Source organism: Poeciliopsis prolifica, unplaced genomic scaffold, assembly GCF_027474105.1.
Source record: "Poeciliopsis prolifica strain line A6 unplaced genomic scaffold, Auburn_PproV2 SCAFFOLD008, whole genome shotgun sequence".
Lineage (NCBI taxonomy): Eukaryota > Metazoa > Chordata > Actinopteri > Cyprinodontiformes > Poeciliidae > Poeciliopsis > Poeciliopsis prolifica.
Genome location: NW_026562383.1, coordinates 15035742 through 15058686, shown reverse-complemented (window position 1 = coordinate 15058686; position 22945 = coordinate 15035742). Strand labels below are relative to the sequence as shown.

General features: G+C 38.0%; 1 protein-coding gene across 12 annotated transcripts in view; it reads right to left on the bottom strand.

Moving 5' to 3' along the window:
- obscnb (obscurin, cytoskeletal calmodulin and titin-interacting RhoGEF b) overlaps window positions 1-22945 on the bottom strand; it is a 53993-nt gene that overhangs the window by 2516 nt on the left and 28532 nt on the right. For 6 of the 12 annotated variants that reach the window (XM_055033232.1, XM_055033234.1, XM_055033236.1 and 3 more), the window contains 40 exons: window positions 22250-22516; window positions 21843-22109; window positions 21216-21482; window positions 20575-20844; window positions 19437-19703; window positions 18919-19197; window positions 18400-18657; window positions 17993-18259; window positions 17568-17840; window positions 14640-14906; window positions 14150-14425; window positions 13457-13729; window positions 13065-13355; window positions 10696-12021; window positions 10100-10381; window positions 9893-9974; window positions 9683-9807; window positions 9220-9417; window positions 9067-9099; window positions 8874-8972; window positions 8561-8779; window positions 8367-8400; window positions 8210-8262; window positions 7920-8018; window positions 7172-7228; window positions 6355-6494; window positions 5569-5769; window positions 5382-5458; window positions 5128-5298; window positions 4860-5019; window positions 4087-4203; window positions 3759-3923; window positions 3501-3659; window positions 3243-3420; window positions 3040-3153; window positions 2752-2919; window positions 2335-2437; window positions 1714-1843; window positions 1189-1282; window positions 944-986 (listed from right to left, as the gene is read on the bottom strand). In XM_055033232.1, the coding sequence (XP_054889207.1) occupies window positions 944-986; window positions 1189-1282; window positions 1714-1843; window positions 2335-2437; window positions 2752-2919; window positions 3040-3153; window positions 3243-3420; window positions 3501-3659; window positions 3759-3923; window positions 4087-4203; window positions 4860-5019; window positions 5128-5298; window positions 5382-5458; window positions 5569-5769; window positions 6355-6494; window positions 7172-7228; window positions 7920-8018; window positions 8210-8262; window positions 8367-8400; window positions 8561-8779; window positions 8874-8972; window positions 9067-9099; window positions 9220-9417; window positions 9683-9807; window positions 9893-9974; window positions 10100-10381; window positions 10696-12021; window positions 13065-13355; window positions 13457-13729; window positions 14150-14425; window positions 14640-14906; window positions 17568-17840; window positions 17993-18259; window positions 18400-18657; window positions 18919-19197; window positions 19437-19703; window positions 20575-20844; window positions 21216-21482; window positions 21843-22109; window positions 22250-22516 (8149 nt within the window). The remainder of the gene's footprint in view (window positions 1-943; window positions 987-1188; window positions 1283-1713; window positions 1844-2334; window positions 2438-2751; window positions 2920-3039; window positions 3154-3242; window positions 3421-3500; window positions 3660-3758; window positions 3924-4086; window positions 4204-4859; window positions 5020-5127; window positions 5299-5381; window positions 5459-5568; window positions 5770-6354; window positions 6495-7171; window positions 7229-7919; window positions 8019-8209; window positions 8263-8366; window positions 8401-8560; window positions 8780-8873; window positions 8973-9066; window positions 9100-9219; window positions 9418-9682; window positions 9808-9892; window positions 9975-10099; window positions 10382-10695; window positions 12022-13064; window positions 13356-13456; window positions 13730-14149; window positions 14426-14639; window positions 14907-17567; window positions 17841-17992; window positions 18260-18399; window positions 18658-18918; window positions 19198-19436; window positions 19704-20574; window positions 20845-21215; window positions 21483-21842; window positions 22110-22249; window positions 22517-22945) is intronic. The other 6 variants (XM_055033233.1, XM_055033237.1, XM_055033239.1 and 3 more) reach the window with 6 other exon arrangements.

Here is a 22945-nt window from a genome sequence, read left to right as displayed (position 1 = left end):
TCATGAAGTCTTACAAGATTATATGTGAGAACTCTCCATGGATGTAGTTTGTTTGAAGGTCTGGAAAAAAATGGAATAGATCTGGAATGGTTCAGACCTTGGAACTGTAATCTGCCTAAATGTCTAAAAACATCACTGACCCAAATCTACAGCAGGGAATTCTGTGAAACTGCAGTGGATGACCACAATTCACGATCCAGATTTAGTTCTGTGTAGCCTTGTTAGATGAACTATAAATTGCTCGATAGAGTGTTTAGAAACATAATACAATAATAATTGCTCTTCTGACATTATTTCTTCCTTTTTCTTCTAATAGTCATCATGTAAGTAAGACCTAAAAGTTTCCTTGAAGTTTTTTATTCAGTCGTAGAAGTCAAGCTTAGCAGCAGGTTTCCCAGTTTGAAGGACCCCGCCGGTGGAAAAAGCCCCTCCCTTTATCATCCATATGATAGAATCCTTTAGCACACAGACTTTAAATATTACACAATCTATAGAAAGGATTACACACAGAAATGTGCTCTAAAATCTGGTTCAATCCTTAAAAAAAACAAAAACAAAAAAACACTAGAGTTACATAAAACCTGTAGCTACATTAGAATGCTTGTCCAACAAATTCAAGTATTTGCAAGGCAAATTTTCTCAGAAAAACAAACACAAACAAATTGTCTGGAGGATGGTTGTGTATCCTGCAGCACCAGAGCAACGTGTGGCTCTTTAACAACTCCATGATTACTCTTAACAACTTTAACCAAAATCACATTGAAATGAGCCATGATTTGTATGTGTATTTTCACACTCCTGTCAACATTTCTAATGATTATTCAGGTTTTGCAACTTTTGACAAAAGTCAGAACAAAGCTAACTTTCTGATTTGGTTTGACTGAGAATATGAGCAGCAAAAAGAAATTTCTTATTCATCATGTTAAAGACTCATCACACTCACATTATAATGGTCTTCTTTGGTAGTTTAGTCTCCTGTTCGGTAACTGAAACAAAAACAGAATAACCAAAATTTAAAAAAATACATTTAAATGACAACAACGCCCCCACCAAAAAAACTATTATGCAATAACATGTGCATAAAATAACCACATATTGAAAAGAAATACTAATTCTTGTTGTTAGACTTACTCAGAGCATTCAACACACTGAAACTGTTAAACTAAAAGGCAGACAGAAAAGCCCTACCTTCAGTGGTGATGGCCTGCTCCCCACTGCGGACCACAGCGGAAGGAAAAACTAAATCTGCAGCACATTTGGCACTGCCCAGGCGGTTTGACACCTGGCAACAGCAGGAAAATATTTTTAGAATCCTAAATATGACTTTGTACTGCTAATTGGTAGCAACTAGCTTCAAATCAATTCTTAGGTGTAAAAATTAAAATAGGATCACAATCAAATCTGCCCTTAGACACCCCCAATGACTCAGCAAACCTAAACAAGAAGTAAACAACAAGTCAATGGAGTGGTAAATCCAGGAAAACCTCCCCATCAAAACACTTAAAAGGATAAGTGACTTGTTGTTATTGCAAAAAAAATAAATAAATAATACACTGCAAAATTTTCTGCTTGTTATCATAGATTTTTATAATAAACCGACAAGGGAAAATGTAACTATGTATATTCATTTCAAATACAATTATGCAATCTTTAACCATCCAGAAAAACAAGACAAAAACTAAACAGAACAGCAGCGATGTCATCTCATTTTACCTCGCACTCGTAGTGTCCAAGGTCTCTCTCAGTCAGGTTTTTTACAACCAGAACCAGAACCCCACTACGGACCTCGCTGTAGGTCTGATACTTCTCCTGGTCAGTCAATAGTCGGCCATCTTTGAACCACCTTGAACAAGTACAGAAAAAAAGATAAATATGCTAAATTTAGAAATATTGACACACTCAAGCTTTTTCACATATTGCCACATTACAACAAACTTCTGTCTTTTTTTTTCAAATTTTACGTGATAAAACAACACATAAGTGTGAAGTAAAAAGAAGATGATAAATACTGGTATTATTAAGAAAATGTTCAAATGTAAAACTCTGAAATTTAATACAACTATTGCGTGGAGACCTCAGACGTGTGTTATTGATTCTTAGTGAACCATGTGACTCTAAATGCTCAAATAGTTGAAACATTTCCTTCTGTTAGAATTAGTTGAATATTACTTTGGTTGGCCTTTCATTTAAGATTCTAAGAAAATACAAGGAAGTTTGTGGTTATAATCTGACTAATTGTGACAAAATAAAATGAATAAAAATGCTTTTTGAAAGGAACCAGAATCTTCAAAAGTCAAGAATGAGCAGCATTAGCTGTACTTCAGACAGTCCTACCTTATTTTTGGGCTGGGGGCGCTTTGTATCACACAAGTGAACTGAGCATCTTCACCAGCAACGAAGACAGCATTTCTCATTTTATTTACAAAACGAGGAGGCACTGTGTCAAATACACAAAAGATACATGCGATGTTTAGGTGTTTGTGTCAAAAAATATACTTCATTTGCTTCCTATTAAGCAGCAAAATCTTCACAGATATAAGAGCAGTACACAAAACACTTAAAACACACTATTTTTAGCAGAAAGCAGAGGGCGCCAACTCCTTATTGACTGCAAAGGGCAGCTATATATTTTTTAATCTGTGCTATGCAAAATATTAGCGCAACTTTGGGAAGGAGGAATAGGGGATAAAAACATCATTGGTAATGTGAAGGAATGTATGATAAAGTCTTCAACTTTGTATTCTCACTCACCTTGAACAGTGATTTTTCCAAGTGTAGTTGCATTTCCTGCTGGGCTTGATGCAAAGCACATGTACTGGCCGGAATCATCTGCAGTCATGTTATCCAGGATGAGTGTGCAGGAGCCATCAGGGTCCTCAATGATGATGTGATGAGGATCTGCCTCTACTGTTCGTCCATCTAAAAAACAACAGTTTGAATACCAATTGATTTAAAAAAGTCATCATAAAAGTTATTTAATGCTTACAGTGTTTTGTAAAGCCAAGCGAATGAGCACATATTATGTTGCTACCATCTTACCTTTGTACCAGATAACAACAGGTTTAGGCACCCCAGTAACTTTGCAGGCAAGTTTGATTGTTTGACCCAACTCTGCTGTGCAGTTTGCCAAAATTTCTACAAAATCAGGGGAACCTGGAAGAATGTTTACATCATAAAACATTAACAATTAAAGTAACAGAAAAATAAGAACAAAGTTAAAGAGAATCAAAAAACGCTCTCACTCCATGCAGGCATGCTGTAGCGCTGCTGCAGCTCCCTGAGGTCTCGCAGCCAGGAGTTCTTGATAATGACCGTTCGGGCCTGTAAAGTGTATTTTCTCACAGAGTCCTCCCGTTCATGCCATATCTCAAAGGCCCGATCATCACCTTCCACCGTTTCGTTCACATCGATGTTATTTAGCTGCACCGAGATGAATAGTACAACAAGAATCATACTGAGTCTGTGGTAAAATGTAAAACAGACAGAAAATTATCACTTACCTTCATCATGTTCTTAAAAACATATGCTTGTGTTTCAGTGTTGCTGTCTCTTTTGGGTTTGCAAATGATACAGTAATTCCTAAAGAGGAAGACATGGCGGTGGTGACCTCTAGAGGATGTTCTAACTCCAGGAGCTCCCTCCCACACTTGGAAAGGTCCCTTGAGCAAGAAAATAATGAGAAAAAATAAGTAAAAAAAAACAATCAAACATAAAGCCACCAAAGGCCTGTGTTGCGTAGCTACTGATGAAACCATTACCTGTCTGATTGGTTCTCCAAGAACTTCCAGGGTAGCAGGATAGTTCTCGATCAGGGAGACATGGTGGGTGTTCTCTGAACGCTGAGGGAGTGCAGACACCATGGCGTACGCCTCTTCCAGGAGGCAGCAGTTCTGGCCGTTTCTTGCCTTGTTTCGGATGAGATCCTGTAGACAGCAGCCAAAGACATTTAGAAAGGCTGATTAATAATCAGATATCAAAATGGGAAATGACTTGCACATCTGAGTCACATACTACATACCCATTTACAATATTAAGAAGGTATTAAACTTAAAGGACTGTCTGTTTGTTGGCTGTTAAATCTGTCACCTTAAGGAAGGCCTTGTACTTCTGAATCCTCTCCAGGGGTTGCTGCAGGTAAGCATTTATGCTTCGAACTGGAGGATCCCCAGGGCCTGCAGTCGCCTGCTCTTTCTCAGAGTACTCCTATTAGAGTAAACGATTTATAAATTAATGTGAACATTTTTCAGGGAACAGTTTGGTATTTTTGTGATAGACCAACACAAAGTCGTATACAATTGTCAAGTGCAAGTAATGTTTTTCAAAAGTCCACACAAATAAAAAACAGAAAATTGTGGCATGAAATTGTACTTGATGCCTGTAAGGTCAGTACTGTGTAGAACCACCTTTTACTACAGTTACATCAGTTACATTCTGGGTCAAGTCTATTCTGTATCTCCAGAATAAGTTTTTAAGCTCTGAAACAAAAGTTTCTTTAGATCAAGACTTAAATCTCTGATTAGGGTTACTTTAAATTAATGTTGACAGGAATACATTCATTGCATTGCTTGTTTTTGATGGACTGAGCTCTCCTTTTTTTGTTTCCTTTATTATTTTATAAACTAACTCTGCTATTGGTTGAGTTGGATTTCAATAAGGGTTATCAGAGTAAAGGAGCTTGGATATAAAATAGATTTTTATTCCTAAAAAAATAAACCACTTCATAATTGTGTGCAGTTATGCAGTTATACTGTTATACTGTTGACGGCTGTAAAAAAGTCTAGAAGATTTGAATATTTTTGAAAGGCACTTCATTTATCTAGGATTGCATGTGAATCAAGGTGCCACTTAAAACCAGATACCTTAAAGAAACGATGGATATTTTTGTCACTGACAGCAGATTCAGCTTGGCTCTGTCCTACAAGATACTGGAGGTAATGTTCAAATCCTTCCTTGTTTTTCAGGAAGCACATTGCCACATCATCATCTGTGTCACAGTCATGCAACTTTGGAAGGAATGTCCTAGAAACAAAATGTGGGAGACGAGGTTCATGAATACAATGCATGTATTTGATGTGGTCCTTTTTAAAGGTTTAACAGATATTGCTGGTAATTAAGATGTGGGCTTACTTGCTGTGGAAGGACTTGATGTCATCAACGTTCCTGAAGATGGCTTCTTTCTGGCTGCAGACATCAGGTGGAGCATCTGGGCTGTCAGAGTGCTTCATGTGGTGAGAAGTGAAGAATTCCACCTCCTTGACAAACTCGGATTCTCCATTTATCAGGTCCTGCATCAGCTGGCTGTTTGAATTAAATAAAATTTCTTCAGAGTGTCTTTACAGTTTTCACAGCTTTATAGTGACTTCAAATTGTGCTTCATTTACAATAACTTCCGCTTGTATTCTCCTTCGGAAACCTCTTCTACACTTGTTTCTGGAAGATCCCCTGCATCCGCTGAGAGCTGGGACAAACATTCATAAACACAAAGTCATCAACAAGCCAAACTGCTGCAAAAAATAACAAGATTTAAAAAAAACAACAACATCCAAACATGTTGATCTGAAGACATACTTTAAGTTTTTTGTCCAAGTAGGCCGGTGACACCCAGCCTTGTCGTGAAGGTGTTGTTTTGGTGGGTTTGGTCCGGACCAACCATTTAAGAGGATGAGCTGAGTCCAAGACCTCCACATACTGTCCCTCTTTAAGAGAGATGGAGTCTTTGCTTGCAATAGTGGGATTGTAGTCCGCAGATGCCACATAAATGTCAAACATCTACGAAAATATGACAAGGCAGATGGTCTCTCATCAGTGAAGTAAATCAATAAAATGACTTTGATGCTCAATCTCATTTTTCTATTTTCATTCCAAGTTCAAATTTCTCTCATTTGAAATTAATGCTTGCTTCCATCTTCTGCCTATTTATTTCTGTTGTTAATGAAAATGATCTGCAATGTGTTGCAGAAGTCTTTTTTTTTCCTTTCAAGTTTTTGAAACATTTTCAATAAACACTAAAGACAACTTCAAATGCCAAATCTGTGATTACTTTGGCTTTGTTTTGAAATAGCAAAACCTTGTTTACAGTGGCTACTTCTTGAAGACAAATCAAAATTTGAATAAATCAGCTTTGCAAAACTACAGATCAGATATCATTGAAAAATTCTGATTGGTGCATCTCTAATTATTACCGTTGGTGTCAGATTGGTTGTTGATGTGTATATATCTAATAACTAGTAGCTTTATTCTCAAAATGTAGCTTTGTATGAAAGTGGGTTCCCCCATTACTAATTGTGAAAATGAAAAGTTTTTGTAAACTTCTTTAACACAACAAACAAAACAACTCAGTTCCACAGCTTGTACCTCTCCTCTGGCATCTCCATCATCTGACTCTGAGGACGAATCTGCCATGAGGGAAGGTGGTCGAGATCGACCATGATGGGGAGATGGAGAAGGTGTTTTGGTCTCATCATCACTGTCCACACCTGGTACTCGTAGAGAAGCTTGAATGACAAGGTTAAGAAAGATGCTTGAGAAAGAAAGAAAATATGTACGGCATGCCCTCTCAGTGTTTTCAATTGTTTTTTTTAATGTGTAGAAAAACACATTTTGTCAAGGCAGTTGTATTTTGAAGTGTTGTCTAAAAACAAATTTGTTCACTTTAACACTTGTGCCAGTTCTTAATATTTTGCTTAATAAGTTTAATAAAACTTGCAGTGAGTTCAATTTGACAGTTCTACCAACTACTCATTGTCAGAGTAGACGATGAGTAAAATTGGTTGTGATGATATCGTAGTGATAAGACCCCGGTGTTGTTTTAACTAATGACTACTTTGTTGAAGCTGAAATTCTGAAAAAGATCAGCAAGAAACAATTTCTTCTTTTGCCAAACAATGCATTTCTGCTGCGTTAGTGGCAACATGCGGATACATACATGCCTGTCAATGAGTTTGTATTCCAGCTGTAAGCTGACAGAGACAATAAATTGTGTTTGAATAGATGAAAGCATTTGGTAAGATTTCAGGTATGTAAGGTAAAAAAAAGAAGAAATCCATGTAACAGCTGTGCTTTTGTTTGTGAGAAAAAAAAGTCCTTAAATTATTCTAATGATATAAATATTTCTTAACGAGAAAGAAAATTTGTCGCATAGTTGTGATGCTGATGCATTTGGTATACATACTGGCAGATTTGGGCCAAGATTTCATCCACTGGAGCACGTCGTGATTCTGTAAGCTGTCTGAATAACAAATTAATTATTTAAATGGGGAAACTGATTAAAATAATGGTGTTAAGAAAATGGGGTCTGTGTGAGGTTAATAGAGTTGTTTTATGTACTTAATAAAACATCAACGCATGCAGTGAAGCAGTAATAAAACACCACTGTCAGGTTTGGTGTCAGTTCTAAATGAATAAAAAAAAAAACACATTTTAGTAGCTCATTATTATAACATTTAATTTACACAAAATGTATAAATTGGCAGAGCAAAAAATTAGTGAAAGCCACCAAACCTGACTGGAAGACTAAAGCAATTTGCAAGTAACAGCAGGAGGAGGAAAGACATGCAAACATCAGATGATGTTTTTTCTGTACACAGAGAAAACTGGAACAATTTGGAGTTACATGATTTTCCTCCTGAATAATGTCTCAAGAAAAAAAGCCAATTCTGAATAGGGCAGTAAATATTTTAGGAGTCATAGCACTCTGCCAACATTCCTTCTGGAAGCTTGTTGCATGTATGGTGACAATAAATTAAAATGCTGCACACCACAATTTCATAATAGGTGTTCATGCAAGCTACAGCTACCTAACATTCTGTTTCATTTTGTTGCTTACATTCTATGCTAGCAGAGCGTGAAATTGTACGAAACTAAAATTAAAAGTGAACATCCAAATATTTTATCAAAACTGCCTGGTATCAAATACTTACCTTGTGTGATCTTTGCTGAAACCATTTCGGTGATCTGAGAAGTGAGTTTCATGAGGAATTCCTCTGTGCCAACTTCACCTAAGTAGGGTATTTTACCTTCTAATAGTATGGTAAAAGTACAAGAAAAAAGTGAATAAACAAACACCATGAATACTACAGTATTTTGTATTGCATGACAAAATGTAAAAGCAATCTAGACATATGGAAACTTTTCCTAGACACTTTTTAATATGCAGTAAAAAATGACAAAAAAATTATTATTTGCTGCTTGTATTTTATTGTATTTTTACCACTTCCTCTGCCAGGCTCTTCTTGTGGAGGACTAACTGTAATCCCAAGGATCCTGAAAATGAATTATATTTTACACGTGCATCATATTTGTAGCATGATGCAATTAATTTGCATGCACATTCAAACTGCGGTACATTTATTTATTGGCTTACTTACTCTGAAGCTGCAGTATTTTTCTTCAGTTGTGGTGCTGTCAAAAAGGAGAGCAGTATACACTTGTTTATAACTACAAACACTTGGCAGACTTCAGTCAGGTCTGCTTGTTTCTTTTATGCAGTGAAGATACCACAGCATGATTTTGAAAATTATTTTATTTTTAGATAAAATGCAAAATATAAAATTGTTCTTACTGTCATCCACCTCAAGCTGAGCATTGCAGAGCGACTGCCCTGCCCTATTTGTAGCTATACAGGTGTAGATGCCAGTATATTCTTTATCTACGTCCATCAGTATGAGGCTGTGCTGGCGACCAGAGCTGGCTATTTTGTATCCTTTAGTATCAGGTTTAATCCACAAGACATCCTCTGATGATTTCTCCTTCAGCCAGGAGACCATGGGAGTAGGAGATCCTAAAAGAGCATAGGTGGAGAACCTGCTAAAATCTGCAAGGAAATTAAAGGCGGGAGGGTGTGTGAAGAAGTTTAAAAGGCAACGTGAACTGACCTTCGACCTTGACTGAGAGAGTGATGCTTGCTCCTTGTTTCACCTTTCTATTGCTGAACTTCTCAATGAAGCGTGGAGGCACCAGCGGCTCCTTAGAATCTTTGTAAAAAATCATTGCAGAGGAAGTTTAGAGATGTTTCTTGTTTACAGTCTAATTACCTGTTGCAATTTTATAGTATGAAAAGTAGTTTACCTTTTTTATCCTGTGGCATAATTTCCCCAGGACCTGTAAAAAATCTAAATGTTACTATGCATGGCTAGATCTTGAGCTCAACGCTGAAGCTCTGTGCCTTACAGAAAATGATGGATTTGCAGTTTAGGTCTATTTAGGTGTGTGCATACATACTCAGTACTATCAGACGGGCAGAGGAATAAGCAGAACCAGCCGCATTGCTGATATAAGCAGAGTACTCCCCCATGTCCTCTCTCTTCACTTCAAGGATCTCCACAGCATGAAGATCTCTCTCTGCTAAAAGCTGAATCCTCTCTGACGGTCGGAGAGGCTGGCTATCTTTGAACCAGTACACTCTCGGTTTGGGAAACCCTAGAAGACAGAAATACGTAGAAAATATCGCCCTCTTCATCCTCATTGATCTTATGTTAAATTCATACATTCAGTTCATCTATTCATCCATCATCTTTGGAGAAATCTATTTTATAAAACTTTGTCTCACTAAACAGTTTAAATGAAAAACAGACCTCCCCACACCACAAAAAAATCCTACGATTAAATTTAAAAAAAAAACCTAAATTGTTTATCGGCAATTGAAAATTGTAATTCGACAGCTCAGGTATATCGGTGGGCTCACCTTTTACTTTGAGTTGCAATTTAGCAATAGGTGAACCTGGACTGACATGAACATCATGAAGTTCGTGCACAACTTGTGGTAGCTGATCGTCTTCACTTACGGATTCAAATGTTTCAGTTTCCCTACTGGAAGAAAGCATACATCGCAGTAGCAAAAGTTAGCATGTCAACTGAGAGGGTGAACGTCAAATATTCTAACACTTGTACTTACCTGGACACATAACCTTTAGCACTGACATACGATGAGGTCTCAGTAGCATCTGCAGCAGTGTCATAATCTGAGCTGCACGACACTAATAGAGATAATAATATATCTTATTCAACAATGTTTGATGAAAAGGCTTTCATTTTTTATTTATTTATTTTTTTATTAAAATGTTTGCTTCATTTTCATACTCATTTATTCACTTCTACTTACTGTCAACTCTAAGTTCAGCTTTAGTGGCGGCAATCCCACTGCTGTTTTCCGCTGTGCAGCGATAAACGCCCATATCAGTGGGCAAGACAGAGGTGATGATGAGCTGGTGACAGCCCTCTTGGTCCTCATTGATCATGTAATGGTCATTTTCTTCCAACAGCTTGCCATCCTTATACCAGCGAACAGTGGGAGGGGGCTTGCCAATCACAACGCAGTCAAAGCTGACTGGATAGCCGTCAGGAACATCCTGACTTTGTAGCTCCGTCAGGAATACTGGAGCAGCTGGGAAACAAGAACAACTGGGCCAATTAGCGAAAGAACACTGATCCTAGACTGAAAATATACTTGGCATAATTATCAACCTGAAGTATGAATTTTTTTTCTACATTTTGTCACTTAACAACCACAAACCTCCATGTTCAATTTTTTATATGAAAAATAAACACCAGGCAGCACATATATCAGATGTGGAAGAAGAGCTTCACATAATTTTGACTTTTTCTTTCACTGTGAAAATAGGATGCTGAAAAGTGGCACATTTGAATGTGAAATTGTTCAGAAAGTGTGAATTAGACAGTTAAAACTGTAATGCTTACCTGGAGCTCCAGTCAATAAAGCAGGAGGCTGTCGATCCTGTGTTGGGGTCTGTGTACCATCCTGAATGTAGCCCATCTTTCTAATTCGCAGCTCTACTTTGTGAGTCCCTGCTGCGATGATGGCGGTCTCTATGGGTACTCCATGGACCGTGAACATCTCCTGGAATCTTTTAGAGGCAATCTCAGCCTCTGATTGGGAATCAAAGCGAATGTAGATGTAATTTTCATCCTCCCGGTAAGAATGAGGATCTGGGGGATGCAAGTCGCCCTCGTCTGCGCTGATAAATGGTTCCTCCTCAACATCAGGTGGGAGTCGTGTGCGAAGAAGGCGCCTGAGACGTCTGCTCGCCTGTCTCAGCGACTCGTCCATCTCACTACCGGAAGAGCTCTCGGGTTCACTGTCGGCACTGTAACCTATTGTCAGGGGTCGTCGGCCTGATGATTCCCTCACCGTTCCCACTGTCACCTTAGCACTGTGAGACGTCACTCCAAACTTGTTGGTGACCTCACAGGTGTAAACCCCAGTGTCTTTTGTGGTGATGGCAGTAATGACCAGTGCACAGGTGCCATCATTGTAGATATCAATATGATGATGTTTGCCATCCATCAGCGGTTCACCATCCTTCAGCCAGCGCACCTTTTCTGGTTTACCTTCTGACACACATTCGAGATGTATGGTGTCATTAGGTTCTTTGGTTTGGTCTTTAAAAACCTCCTTAAAGATGGGACGCATGTCTTTGCGAGCCTTGTAACCTTTAAAGGCAGCTTGAATCTTGATGGCAGCATCTGTCAGCTCAGGCTCCTCCTCTTTTGTGATCTCCATGATACTGGCCTCCTGAGTAGACAGTTGCTTTTCATCTGTTTTTTGAATTATTGTTGTTTTTGATTCAGTCTGCTGGACTGTTTTCTGCTCTACCATTTGGAAATGAGCAAAGAACTTCTCTGCTGTTAGAGTCTCTGTCTCACTGGTTGTTGTTGCTTCAGTCTTGCTGCTCTTTTTCAGGTAAGATACAAGTGAGGAGCCGCCAGTAACTGTCTGATCCTCGGAGCTGATGGACTGAACGGATTCTGTCTGTTTCTTGGACACATCGACCTGCTCTTTCTCCACTGCTGTGATTTCTACTTTTTCTGATGACACAGACTCTTTCTGCTGTTTTTTTCCGCCTTTGCTATTGTCCTCAGGCTGTTCTGAGATGGAGTCCAGAGTGGGCTCTCTGCTCATGCGACGTTTCTTTGCTGATGCGTCCCACAGATCATAGAGTTCTCCTTCCTCCGCAGACTCGGGAGGTAGACTGGGCTGTTCTATTACTTTTGTCTGTTTTACATCTGAAGAAATTACCACAATATGGTTGAAGTTAGAGCACAACAATGCCATGAATGCAACAGTACCTAAAATTATTTGGTTCCGGATAAGTCAAACAGTGTGAATACATTGGCTTTAGGTTGAGACCAGTAAATCAATTCAAAAAGTGGAACTCATACATAGAATCATTGCACACAGAGCAAAAATATTTATAGGGTCTGGTCATTTAAATAGTTATGTAGTTATGTTATAATTTGGACAAATTCCTGAGAATGACATGATTCTTCAAATCATCACTATCTATAGAAACTTCACCCTAGACTTCAAACAACTTTGCTGCTCTTCTTCCAGGCTCTGGGATATTGATTTTTAAATGAATTGAAAATGTTCCTTTCATCTGGAAAGAGGACTATCCCCCAGGTTATTGAATTGACTTTGTTACATGCTTCTGTCAAAGCTGCACTTATCCCTGCTGTGTCTGCACTTTGTAGGCCATAATATCACTAAAAACATTTCTGTATTTTCAATATACATACAGTTTTCATTGGTCTGATGTTACGGTCTTATCTCCTGAGTTTTGGGTGTTCAACTATAAACCTCACTGAAATTAACAGAAATAAATACTTTAAATCTGTTACTCTGAGATGTGTGTAATGACTCTAAATAAGAATAAATGTTTTAAGATTATGTACATACTGAAATGAAATTAACCTTTGACTGAATGAACACAATAACTTTGAATCCAATGCTGTGCGCAAAACATAATAGAATCAATAAACCTCCTCCTCACACCACCTCCTTTCTAATAACAATTTTATTTAGATTAATTCTAAATCTAAATAAAGATGAGCATAATTGAAATATTATTAATTGTTTATTTATTAAAGAAACATTTGATTTAATTAAGATTATCTTATCCTCAATCTTTTGTTTGTTATAATGACAGCATCCCTTAAGACATAAATCTTCATGCCATGTGAAAGTTATTTAGAAGCAATAAGCAAATAGCTATGTCTAATAATTGAGTGTGCAGTGATATTTTAGCCAAATGTATTTGTCCACTCACCAAGCTGCACTGTCAGAGGGAGCTCAACAGGCTCTCCAGGCCCAGCTTTGTTAATTGCTGCCACTCTGAACCTGTAGCCACTCCCAGGCACCAGTTTTTCCACAACAAATTCTGTGTTGCAAACAGGCTCAGAATGACATGGAAGCCAGAGGGCGCTGTCTACAAGTCGCATTTCCACTCTGTAGCCAATGATAGGACTCCCTCCATCATGAAGAGGAGTAAACCAGGAGAGAGCAACAGACTCTGTGGTTTTACGGAGGACTTCTGGATCCTCGGGGGGGTCAGGTACAGCTGTTGAAGTGACACACAAAAGGTTGAAAACACACACAAACACCCCCCGTCCCTCCCAAAAAAACTGCAGATTCATTGCTTCTTGTTTATTAAAGTCTTACTGATGATGGTAAGCTTGGCCAAAGAAAGTGCATCCCTGGCTGCAAAGGTAATTTCTTGTTGGGGCATAAGAGGGGCCTGTCTCAGGACAAGGCAATAAGAACTGCCGTTAACCCTCATGGCCCAGAGGTCGCTGGGTTTGAGTTCAACGCCATTAGCGTACCAGGTCACATCTGCTGCAGGAACAGGCTCAGTAAGCTTAACACAAAACTCAACCTTCTCTCCCACAGCGGCCACTTTGTCCTCCAAACCCTGCACGATCTCCAGTTTCCAGCCTTAAACAGAAATAAAAACACAAAGTGACGCTGAAAATCTTGGTGATTAAAGCTTACGATGCAGACAGGTTTATTCATGTAAAATTATTCACGCATAGTACATGTATTATTTATGTAAAAATTACAGACTCAAAACCAGAGTTCTAAGTTCTTTGATTAATTCAGGAAGGAACGATGGAATGAACAAAGAAAGAACAAAGGAAACATAAGTATCAAAGGACAGAGGAAAAACACAATGAATAAAATATGTAATGGCACAAGGGAAAAAAGACCAAATGACTTTGATATAGTAAGATAGGAGGGAAAGAAGAAGAAGGATAAAGAATGGATAGATTCTACACAATTTATAAAACACTAAAATTAATTTGCAGACTTTTTCAGCCTGTCTAAAGATCCAAAATTTAAGCAAATTGGAAGCACCTTTGACAGTGAGCTGGGCAGAGGTGGAAGTTGTTCCAGCTTTAAATGTTACTGTGCAACTGTCTTTGTCATGCAGATCTTTCAGGAGCAGCAGATGACGTCGACCACTTTCAAAAGACACAATCTCTGCTTTAGGGGATTCCTTTACTGGTTTTCCATCAAGAAGCCAGTGACAGTCTTTGCTCTCAGGGCGAGAAAGGGCGCACTCAAACAATGCTTCACCCCCATCAAATGTTTCCACGTTTTCCAGGCCTTGGACAATGTTAATGGGTTTGTCTAGAGAAGTGGAAAGACAAAAATATAACATTAACAAAAGAAGACTCCTAAAAGACATTTTTTACCAACAATACTGTAAAATTCAGATGCATATAGCTTTTGTTGAAAAGGGAATACATTTTGTAACAGCAGCAAAAGATTTGCTTAGGAGTTCGACCAAGACGAGGAGATTTTTTTAAAGGGTGTTGCCCTTTCTATGTGGAGGGAAGCTCACCTTCCACATGAAGTGAAGCGACCACAGAGGTACCCTCTGCCTCACAGGAATATGTTCCCGTGTCGGCACCGGAAACACAGTTAATGTACAAGCGAGCAACAGTCCAGTCCTGCTCCACTACCACCCTTCGGCCATCGGGCTGCAAAAGCTGCCCATCTTTCCTCCACTGAGCTTTGACTGGCCTGGAGAACTGGCAGATGAACTCAGCCGGTTGGTTTTCAACCACCCAAAGGTCCTCCATATCGTTCACCACCTCAACCGTGGGATCTGTGGTCAGGGTGAGAGGTTTTGTGGGGAGTTGAAGGAGGCGATATTGTCAGGACTTAGCCATGAATGATAAGACTGGGGCATGCCATATGATGTAAGGGCTTTGTAATCCCCAAAACAAGTTCTTATGTTGTTATACTTTACAAGATTTTTTTGTTTTTCTTTTGTTCCGCTAATGCACTGGAATGCACTGGATATACAGATGGGGATTAAAAAGTCCAACAGTGCTGGCAGCAGATAAGAGAGAAGGGGGTCACAAATGGACAGAGTGCCAATGCTGAACTCGTGGGAGTTGCAGAAGAGTTAGAAGTTTTAGTGTTAAGGGCAGTGAAAGGACAGGGTATGTGAATGAGAGCATCTAGCCAGTCTGGATGGGTGGAGCAGCACGTTTTTCCTCTATTCTCACCAGAAGTCCAAAATATAATTCAAACATTCCACATCACATGAAGAAGTAATTTGTTGGATCTAAAAAGCAAACAGATATTGGTCACTGTTTAGAAATTCATAGAGTTTGGGCTGCACTGCTAACTTTATAATAATCACGATTGCTTGTTTTCTATCTTAGTATATCTCACCATCGCCCCCTGGATTCCAGTTATTTATTTTTGCTGTTATCCATCAGAGCATACCAATCAGATTATTTTTAAAAACTTTTCATCCACTATTTTACAACAAAATTGTTAGAAACAACCTTAGATTAATGAGCAAACAAATAAAGGTATCAGTGCAACAAGTAAATTACCTTTGTAGATAATATTGATTTCTCATGAGAGATAGTTAGAAGAATATATTACCAATACACCAAACCACTTACAGTTCATAAAGAGTAATTAGCATTAGCTGAAGATGAAATTGGCAGCTCAAAGCTTTACAAAAACTGAAGACCAAAAATTGGCCATAAAATTCTGGTCATATCTGGATGAAATACGTTTGACTCAGTCAAATCGATTTTGCATTTTTTAATTAATACAAATGTGTATTAATTAAAACACACTGGTGGGTGTTTAATGGAAATAATGTAGTTGTAATCTGAAAAATCATATTCACAATCGTGATTATCAGCTTGCCATTTCAGCAGCCCAAAACACATCTCTTATCCAAAACAAAATACAAATGTATACTTGCAATATGGATTTTCAGGACCTATCAAATAGCTGTTCAAGTACTCTGAACTGTATTTTTTTTACACCTTTGGTGTGGTGCTGCACCCAGTTGTTTGTTTTGGTAATATCAAACCATACAGCATGAAACTCTAAACAGTATTATTAATAGAATGTAAAACAATCTGGCTCATGCATGATTATGTGTAATATAAAAAATATTTTAAAGTTTAAAAAAAAAATATATATATATATATATATATATAGATATATCTATATATATATATATATATATATCTATAGATATATATATATAGATATATCTATATATATATATATATATAGATATATCTATATATATATAGATATATATATATATATCTATAGATATATATCTATATATCTATATATATATAGATATATCTATATATATATATATATATATAAAGACTCTATAAAAATTAGAGAAAAATGTCACAAAGAAAAGCAAAATTCACTAGCATTGTTCTAATTTACTAATATTTATTCAATTATTTAGAATAAATATTTCCAGTAGTTTTTTGTAAAAGACTGACAGCAAGTTAAAACGTGAAGTCCTAAAAGTGCCGCAATGGATACATTTTTAAATAAATATGTAAATGTCAAAATTAAAATTAAAGAAAAAAATATATATATACAAATAAAATATAAATATTTATGTGTTCAAAAATTGTTTGACACATACATTAAATTATTAATTGTGAAACAACTTATTAAATGTCACTTTAATATTGACTTGTATAAGTCTTAGTCTACTATGTTTGTGGTTGTTTTATAGATAAATAAAGGCATCTATATTAACTTGGATGTCAAAAATGTGTTAATGCATGAGATAAATAAATGCTACATATATTAAACAAACTAGGAAGTCAAATTTAAAAACCATGTTCAATATTCAGCTATTCACCTATTCAGTATCATTTTGGGGAAAAAAAAAAATCATGGATTCTAAGGGTGGCAAAGTAAAGCGCTTCAAAACTTGCACAAACCAGAGTTTGGATTTGCAACAATAAGTAGCACAATAACAAACTTTGTGCTAGAGCACTAACTGCTCTCCCTGCCCAGTGTCAGCTTTATATCTTTCAAAGTGTGACTGTCAAAAACATTGATAGAAAATTATTTATATAGTCTTTCTCTGCTGCCTGGTACAAAAACCCCCCACAAAAAAACAAACAAGGAATGGTACCAGTTCTTGGACCTGCGATTAGGGACCATTGGTTTAAACTGTTAACTTTGCTAATCATATAGAGCCCAACATCCAGTAACTTTAGCCCTGCCCACTGACGAAAATGCTGCATTGCAGTGTAAAACAAAGGAATAACTAAATCAATCCTAAAATAGTAACTTTTAGTCACATAAAATAATATTTTGGAAATTATCCATTTGATTCCAGTTCTAATTGTTGAATGACACATTTCAATAATTGGTTCTTGATTTGGCACTTTTAGAACTCCATGCATAATGCAAGTCAGAAATAATATTGTTTAAAATTCTGCATGACTGAGATCCTTAAACAGAATACCTTTGACTAAGAGCTTGGCTGATGAGGTTAAGTTGCCCGTTTTGAAGGTGACAGTGCCTGAGTCATCTGTCGCCAGGTTCCTAAAGGTGAGTGTGTGGATAAAGCCCTGTTCCACCCCTATATCAATACAGGGGCTGTTCTCCAGCAAGGTGCCATCCAGCCACCACTGCACCTTACCAGGCGCCCTACCAGAAAGCTGGCAGGAGAATGTTGCCCATTCCCCAACAAAGACGTCAGTGGTCTTAAGACCAGTAACAATGAAGACTTCTTTCACTGTTGAGTGAAAAATACACACACATGCATACACTAAGTTTTAAACAAATTCATTATCAGGCATTGCATCAGTTTAACTGACAAAACGAAACAATTCAGCAGACAGACAGTAAACAGTAAGACAGACATAGAAGGGAGAGCATGGAGGCTACCTTGCACTGCCAAAGAAGCTGTAGTGAGCTGCTCTCCCGCATCACAGGTGTAGTAACCACTGTCATCAGGTTCCAGGCTATGAATACAGAGCTCTTGAATGTGTCCCTCCTGCTTCATTTCATACTTCTTACCAGGTTGGAGGACAATACCTCCTTTCCTCCACTCAACACGGACACCTGGCTTAGACACTTCACACTGTAGGGTGATATCATCACCCTCTATGGCATCCTGGCTCTTGAGCTCTTTCTTGAAGAACACTGGGGCACCTAGCGGGTTAATTAAGTATATCATCAATTGGAGAAGTTGACAGAAACTTACACAAAGATAAAAAATGCTAGCATAGATATGTTGTTCAGTCCTATCTTGGTCCAGTTTTCAATTTAGACAGGAAACATTCTTGTTTTACCTTGCACAGTTAAAGTAACTTCACACTGTGCATCTCCAGTATCACAGATGTATATTCCTGAATCCTCTGGGACCAGGTTGTGAATTCGGAGCTGATGCAATGCACCATTCTTCTTCAGGTCATACTTTATACCAGCTTGGATTGGCACATTGTTCCTCATCCACGTGAGAGAGGCATTGGAGTCGGAGATGGAGCAACTGAGTGTGATGGTTTCTCCCTCTACTGCTGCAGCGTTATGAGGTTTCTCTAATATTACCACTGTAAATATAGGAAACAAAAAGTTCATTTCCAGTGATATGTCTTTTTTTTTAGCGTTCGTGTCCTAACTTTGACTTGCATAGCATTATCTTTAAGTTTCCTATATATTTTCTGTGCTTTTCTTACATTACTTTTTATAAAAGGAATAATTATTATGAGTGGTAATGCTAATGATAATGAAAAATTAAAAAACCCGTTTAATTGTTGATGGAGATGTTTCTGGGCAACAAAACGCTAGAGACGCAATGTCATCTATTTTACCTTTGGGTTTCTCCTCGACCAGAAGACAAGCCACACTCTTCTCCTCACCAACGACAAAGGCAACATCACCTGACTCATCTGTGGTTACCATCTTCAGAGCCAGTCGGTGAACTCTCCCCTGAACGCTCATTTGATTCAGATCATTATTTTGAAGGAGGTTGTCTCCAAGCCACCATTCCCCATGAGTGACGCCTACATGTGACAGCTCGACCTCAAAGATGGCGTCCTGACCAGTGGTCACGGTAACATCATGGAGCTCACGGACAATGCGAACATGTTCTGAGAATGAATGTGAAGTGAAAAGTGAGGTCAAACGGATCTTTCAGAGATATAAAACTGAAGCCATGCTAAATCATTTTAAAACTTTGCATTCTTCAATCCAATTGAATGTTAGTTCAACACTGAGTACACAAGGTCCCTGTTTTACATTTAAATAACTGGAAAGGACCCTCCTGCACATACTAACTCTGTAAAATGGCAGAAAATGTTTTTTCTATGAGAGGTGCAGAAGCAGTTACCTTTGATAGTCAGCCTAGCAGTACTTTTCTTGTCTCCTGTATCACATGTATATTCACCACTATCCTCCTTGACCAACTTGTGTATCACCAGGCTGTGAGTGGTAGCTCTTTGCTGAATGGTGTACTTCTTTCCCTGAGAGACAACAGTTGAGCCCTTCCACCAGGTCACCTTACAGTCAGGACTTGATGTCTCGCAGGACAGTGTGGTCTCTCCTCCCTCTCTGGCCTCTTGGCTTTCCAGCTCCTTTTTAAAGGATATTGGTGGCACTGCCAAGAATACCAGTTAAAGAAGATGAGTATTATTAGGCTTTTTAAGTATTAGGAGGTGAATGTGGCCTCCAGGTAACACACCATGAATACATAAGGAATAGACTGTACGAAAAAGCAACAAACAACATGCATAACGAAGAAGATGACATTACATAACAACACACTAAGACAGAACATGAAAAGAGGTCTTAGAAAACAAAACTTGGTTGTTTAGAAAGGAACCATAAACTGGTGAACCTGGTCTTTGAACAAAATAAAATGAGCTAAAATAAAGACATAGTCCAAATGCTTTATTTTTTATGACAGTACTTTTCATACAAAATGAAAACGAAGACATTCAACATAATTTTAACAGGTGTTAGTTCAAGAATGTTGTGATGGACACATGATCATCACACTGATCACATATAAACCTGTATTTACCCCGGGCTGTTGACCCAGTTCAAAAATCAACTGGGGTTCTGAAATTGACCACTTTACATTTCATGGGACACAACTGGTTATCAGAAATAAAAAATCCCTTCTTACTAACTCCTCACTCTCACAACCTTTTCTAGGTATGCAAGAAACTGCGGAGATATTAGGAGAATCTATGTGAAAAAGTGAAAATTTTAGAAATATAAGAAAGAAGGATATATATATATATATATATATATATATATATATATATATATATATATATATATATATATATATATATATATATATATATATATATATATGAAAAAGAAATGGCTATCATGTTGAAGAGCTCTTGTAGTAATTCATCAACAATATCTCCCACAATGATAAAGATGGAGAACATCGGAGAAAGGTCCAAATGACAACAATGAAGGAAATCACTTAAAACTATTTCTGCCTTTCTTACCTCTGACTGTGAGAGCAGCAGTGGAGGTGTGGTTTCCTACTGTGAAAGTGACTGTTCCAGAGTCGGAGGCTGTGACACCTCTAAGAGTGAGGCTGTGCACCCGGCCCTCAGACCTTATCAGATTCATTTCGTTATTTTGCAGAGGGACATCCTGGAGTTTCCATTGTATCTGTGGAGTCTCCTCATGAGAAAGCTGACACTCAAAGTGGACATCTTCCCCCTCATCAACAACGCAGCTCTCCAAGAACTTCAAAATCAGAACCTCAGCGGCTGCAGAGACATTGCAGCAGCACACAGATATCGAAAGGTTGAAACTGCAGATTGCAATAAACTTTCAAGATTTCAGCTTAGCTGTTATTGGAATCATCAAGTGAAGAAAAACAGCATTCTGGTGTGTTCATGCTTAGCAAGGATTGGGCACCACAAAAAGTGATAAGTGTTCCAGTTCAATGTCAAATTATGTGAAGAGCTGGAGGACTCATTAAGAAATGTGCAAGAATAAAACCTAATTTACAAAATTAACGTGCATTGAAAGAAGGTCTCAAAAATAACTTTTCTTAGAGAGGAAAATTCCAAACAAGAAAACATGAGAAGGGATGTAAAAGGTGGTTGTAAGGGTGATGCATGAAAAGAAATCCTACCATTAACATTAAGGGTTGCTGAAGTCTTCTGGAAGCCAGTATCACAGGAGTATTCTCCTGCGTCACTTCTCTGCAGTTTATAGATAACAAGCTGGACCACAGTCCCTTCCTGCTTCAGTTGGTATTTGCTACTGGCTGTCAGCACCTTGTCACCACACCTCCAGACCACACTGGCTCCCAGTTTGGTGATCTCACAGCAAAAGCTAACAGACTCCCCTTCCTGTCTTTCCAGGTTTTGTAGCTTAGTTTTGAAAAGGACAGGTTTGGCTGTGGGAAATTGAAGAAATGATCAAAGATAAGAAGAAATAAGAGCGCAAGTCCAATTTCATCATTCCTTAAAGTCACTATCAATGCATGGTGAAGGTATTCCAATGTATTTTTCCCATTTTATCAACTTAGAACCACAGACTTATGTGTATTTTATTGGTCTATCACATAACCAGTCTGATCCCTGGTCTATGTTAATACTTTTCCAAAGCTCTAAAGATCTTAGAAAAGTAAGCACCAGAGACAACGTGCCACAAAAGTTCAGATCTTGAGCTTAGAACCTGATTGACTCAATCTGTCAAAGACAAAGGAAGAGCCCACTCAAGCTATTTGGATACCAACAGTAGGTTGTAAACATACCCTTCACAGACAGCTTTGCGGTGCTTTGATGTTCACCAGTGTCACATGTATAACTTCCAGAATCCTCTGGTTCTACGTCATGGATTATTAGTGTAGCCAGGTTCTCTGTTTGTCTAATTTCATATTTTCCACAAGGGCAAAGGCCAAGTTCTCCTTTCCTCCACTCCAAAGAAACTCCTAACTTGGAAAGCTCACACTGTAATGTAGCATTCTGGCCCTCTTCCACAGTCTGACTTTCCAACTCGCGTGTGAAAACCACTGGGGAGGCTGAAGAACAATAACAATGATAAGTAGTCATTTGACACGTAAAGAAAAGAAATGAAGAGGTAAATTCATGGGAGGAGAAATTAATACGGATGTGAAAAGACAGACTAGATGGATGGTAAACAAGGTGGTCTTCATCATACCATTCACTATAAGAGATGCAGAGCTTAATATGTCTTCTGAGCAGCATGAATAGGTTCCTGTGTCTTGAGGAGTCAAATCAAAGATCTGTAGCTCGTAACGTAATCCATTTTGTTTCAACTGGTACTTTTCTCCATGACTCAAGACTTCAGGTCCTTTCTTCCACTGTACAGGGACTCCGGGTTTAGAAAGTTCACAGTGCAGAGTGATGCTTGCTCCCTCCTCTGACACACAGCTTTCCAGGTCCTTAATGCATACGACTTGAACAACTGAGGAATCAATGATTTACATAAAGTATTGAGTTTGATGTTTTGAAAACACGAGACAAATTCTAACAAACCAGTCTTTCTTATTAGGTGTCTTACGAAGATCACATCTTTAGAAAAAAACTGTTTCTAAATACAGACATACAACCAATAAACTTTTGTCCATCAAGCAGACGTGGCCTTCATGGGTTGTAGCAAAGACCCCACAGACAATCCACATAAATAACTGAGTAGAAAACACAATGATGAAACAGCACTCCATCCACCCACAACTTCATCTCTTGAGGTTCGACATAAGAATGGCAGTACCCTTTTAGACCACTAAGTGTCAGTGCTACACATTCTATCTTATTGCAGACGTATGCATTCAAGTGAAAGCAAAAGTGTGTTTTTTAACATGTCAAGCAAAAGAAGAGTATTAAATATAAAAAA